This window comes from Hyposmocoma kahamanoa, unplaced genomic scaffold (assembly GCF_003589595.1).
Source record: "Hyposmocoma kahamanoa isolate Upper Pololo Valley unplaced genomic scaffold, ASM358959v1 210, whole genome shotgun sequence".
NCBI classification, from domain to species: domain Eukaryota; kingdom Metazoa; phylum Arthropoda; class Insecta; order Lepidoptera; family Cosmopterigidae; genus Hyposmocoma; species Hyposmocoma kahamanoa.
In genome coordinates this window covers 10,802,311-10,805,810 of record NW_020653731.1, presented here as the reverse complement: position 1 = coordinate 10,805,810, position 3,500 = coordinate 10,802,311, and the positions used below count along the sequence as shown (strand labels likewise).

The 3,500-nt window shown below is 34.0% G+C and overlaps 1 protein-coding gene across 1 annotated transcript; it reads right to left on the bottom strand.

Annotated features, from left to right (window-relative positions):
- Positions 1-247: 247 nt before the first annotated feature.
- On the bottom strand, positions 248-3,222 carry LOC113227370 (UDP-glucuronosyltransferase 2B14-like). Its single transcript, XM_026460265.1, has 4 exons — positions 2,395-3,222; positions 2,078-2,300; positions 1,610-1,829; positions 248-1,092 (listed from the first exon to the last, which is right to left on the bottom strand). The coding sequence occupies exons 1-4, from the start codon at positions 3,220-3,222 to the stop codon at positions 810-812; spliced, it is 1,554 nt and encodes a 517-aa protein (XP_026316050.1). The 3' UTR covers positions 248-809.
- Between the last annotated feature and the right edge of the window lie 278 nt (positions 3,223-3,500).

Below are 3,500 nucleotides of genomic sequence, written 5' to 3'. Positions count from 1 at the left end.
GAAGTAAAATAATCGCCTATATCGACTGATATGATAGCATTTAGGTAAATAAAAACTTGTTTTGGTACGTTGTCACATCACACACACAAAATCCACTTTTTGCTACCGTGTCGTAATTGTGAATGTTATTTTCTATCTCTTTAGCTCGTCGATGATAGATGGCGAAGTGTTTGTGGCGACTGTTTAAGTTTTTCGATCGAATTTTTTTAAGTTATTTGTATACTGTTGTAGGCACAGAATTTGGGTGAAGATAGTTTGGTAATAAAAGTACCTTTGTCATTTGACTAAAGAGTAACAACTTCAAGGCCACGATTAGTTTCTTAAAATGTTGTTTATTGCACTTATAGAGTAAAAAAAATGCAGAAAGTGATATTACTTAAGTAAATATTACATACACATCGCGCTAATAATACAATATTGGTATCGATTAACATGAAACGGATGAATGAATGTAGATTGACAATAGAAATGTAATATAGAGCTAACGTAGAAAGCATCATTGGAAGAAGACAGTCATGAAAAAAATCTTAGATTAAATGAGTGTTCTTAAAAAGGCTGGGAAGAAAGAGAGGACCTATGTAAAAAGGCTGATGAATGTAAGTGAGGCAAGAAAGGTTTGTTAGGATCGTGCTAAGTGGCGATCGATAGTCTCTACTTTCCCCAACGGGAATCCAAGGGCGCCAGTATGAATACAGGTGTAAGTGTACGTAATGTCGTACGTATATAAAAAAAAAAACTCTTTGTTTCGTAGGCTCTTATTTAAAACTATCATAATAATGTGATATATCATTATCTAACAAGGTACGTATTTAATTTAATTTATGCTTCCTACTTTTACTCTTAAAAAATATCCGTAAACAGGACTTTAAAACCATATAACATGCTATGGGTATCCCAAAGATTATAAGAAGTATAGAGAGGATAAAATCTATCATGAGGTATTGTGCCCAGGACATATTGGCCGTGGGCGCACGCAAATGCCGTGCGCCACCGTGCCGCAGCACATGCTCCGTCCACCACATTGCACGTTGAATAGGCTTCTCGGGCTGGTCGCGCATTACTGATCTTAGCCGTAGGATGTTTTTTCTGTAACTGTTGAGATACAAAATATGATTTTAACGGAATTTATTCACAAAACTCTTGTCGTTACATTTGCTTTCTTTATTTTATCATAAATATTATCACATTACACCAGACTCTGTTAAAAATCTAAAAGCGGCGTGGTTTTGTCGGTAGTCCATGCAGAGAAGGACGAGATATTTGGCAGAACCGTAAATATTCATAAGTTTTTGAATAAATTTGTCATTCTTCTCGAGTTCTTAGGTTTTTGCGATTGTTATATTATAGGAAATGAAACAATTTTTTTTAGAGTAGATCTAAATCAACGAAACCAACATTTCGGACCCTTTATAGATTCCGCGACCAAGTAAGTCAGCCGTAATCATAGGACCTGTAACTGTAAAGGGCCCGAAAAGTTGGTTTGTTTGAAAAAATAAATATACGCGAGTTAGATCTGAAAAAAATCTTTCATTTCTCATTTTTGTTTATTATTCTTTGCTATATAAAGACTTGGATATTTAAGTTGAACAAATTTCACGTATTCACTCACCTGCCATCCTTTATTACAGTGTTGACAGCTTCAGTCAACTCTTCAGCTGTAATAGTCATAGAGTTTACTTTAACTCCAATACCAAGCTCAACGTATTTGTGGACATTGAAAAATTGGTCTCCTAGCATTGGTATACCAACTAAAGGTACACCTGCATCGATAGCTTCATCTGTAGATTGGAGGCCACCTTGTGTTATAAATACTTTTACGTTTGGGTGTACTGAAATTAAAATATATTTTTGATAAAAAATGTATATTTTTTTGAGGATAACATAATATCATTGTGTAATAAATCTGTACGAAGAGATCCAGTGAGATAAAAAAATGATGGACAAAGGAATAAACGGAACGAACTTGTGTTCAATTGGAACCGTTCATCTATTCAGTAATATGTAATTAAAGAACAAAACCTAATCAGCTTAATAAATTAACCGTATTTTATCAAAAGAAATCCATCAGACAACTCACCCAGCAAATCTCTTTGTGGAAACCATTTCTGAATCTTTACATTTTTCGGCAAATCTTTCAAATGATCACCATCAACCTTCCATATAATATCATATGGTAAACTTTCGAAGGCATTTAGGAAGGCATCTAACATTTCTTTATCCAATTTTGAAGTGGGTACGTTAGTTCCTAGACTTACGTATACTACTCCTGTTTTTGAATTGTCTAGGTAAGTTCTTAGGTCCTGAAATCGATACAGAATTTACCTTGTTATAAGTACCATAAAATACAAACAGTACGTGATATGAAAGTAAAAGGTTTTTTGAAACTGTTCTTACTTGTGGTATCTCTTTCAGAGGCAATAAATGCAGAGCTCCCAAATAAACAACACTGGGAGGTACAGGTCTATTGTTTGCAAACATTACATTTGTATTCACAAATAACATGTCAACATTGTCTTTCAACTCATCTATACTTGGTGCTTGTAGTCCATATAGTTCTTTAATAATTCTGTCCTCCTCATTTTTCACTCTCCAAAATTCATATCTAAGCTTGAATTCGTAAAAAAGTTCTCGTACACTTTCCATAAGACTTAATTTTCCAAATTTGTTCCTATTGAAATTTGGATAAAAAACTGGATGACCGGTTAATGCGCCTACCGTTGCCCAGTTCTCAGGTGATGCGTGAAATGATGTTATTTGAATTACAGGCGCTTTGTGAAAGTAACTTAAAATCAACGGCAGACTCAAAATCCCTTCAGTCACTATCAAATCGAAATGTTGATCTTTGTCTTCCACAATTTTCTTCACTTCAGGAAACTCTAAATCTTCACGTATAAGATGAACAAATCCTTTGTATAATGAATATGCTACAGTGTCGACATCGGCTATTACTCCTCTTTTATATATATCAATTTTCGATACATAATCAGTTATGTATTCATAAGAAAAACCTACATCTATTTCTGTTATATTATCTTTAGGTCTTTCTTTAGGCAAAGCAGGATTTGGTGTTATAATTACCAGCTCATGCCCTCTTTTTGCTAATTCCTGAGTATAAGCTCTGAATACAACTTGATGGCTAATTGAAGGTATAGGAAAAAATCCTAATATCCTTGCAGAAAACGCACTACTTATTACACAAATGAATATCAACATAGACGTCATTTTGGTTAGAATAACAGACGTGAAGTGAGTCACGAACGGTGGATGACATAATGTTTATATAACACGCGTAGCCGCAAGTCTAGCGCGTTTCATTATCATCATGACCTTGTATCGGGTAAACACTCGATATTTTTAAGCGTCTGATTGCACCATATTTGTTTTACAATATTGTTTAATAGATAAATAAAGTAAAGAGTAATATCGCCAAAACTCAACGTTATTGCTTATTGTTATGCAACGATAAGGCGATTCAAAGTTTAGCAAGTTAAAATAATTAT

What these genes read in the sequence shown, in the direction of transcription:
- LOC113227370 (XM_026460265.1), bottom strand. Translation starts at nt 3,222, where the DNA reads ATGACGTCTATGTTGATATTCATTTGTGTAATAAGTAGTGCGTTTTCT. An exon ending in CTCTGAAAGAGATACCACAA is followed by an intron (nt 2,301 to 2,394) that starts GTAAGAACAGTT and finishes TATCGATTTCAG; the next exon opens with GACCTAAGAACTTACCTAGA. An exon ending in TCCACAAAGAGATTTGCTGG is followed by an intron (nt 1,830 to 2,077) that starts GTGAGTTGTCTG and finishes TTTTAATTTCAG; the next exon opens with TACACCCAAACGTAAAAGTA.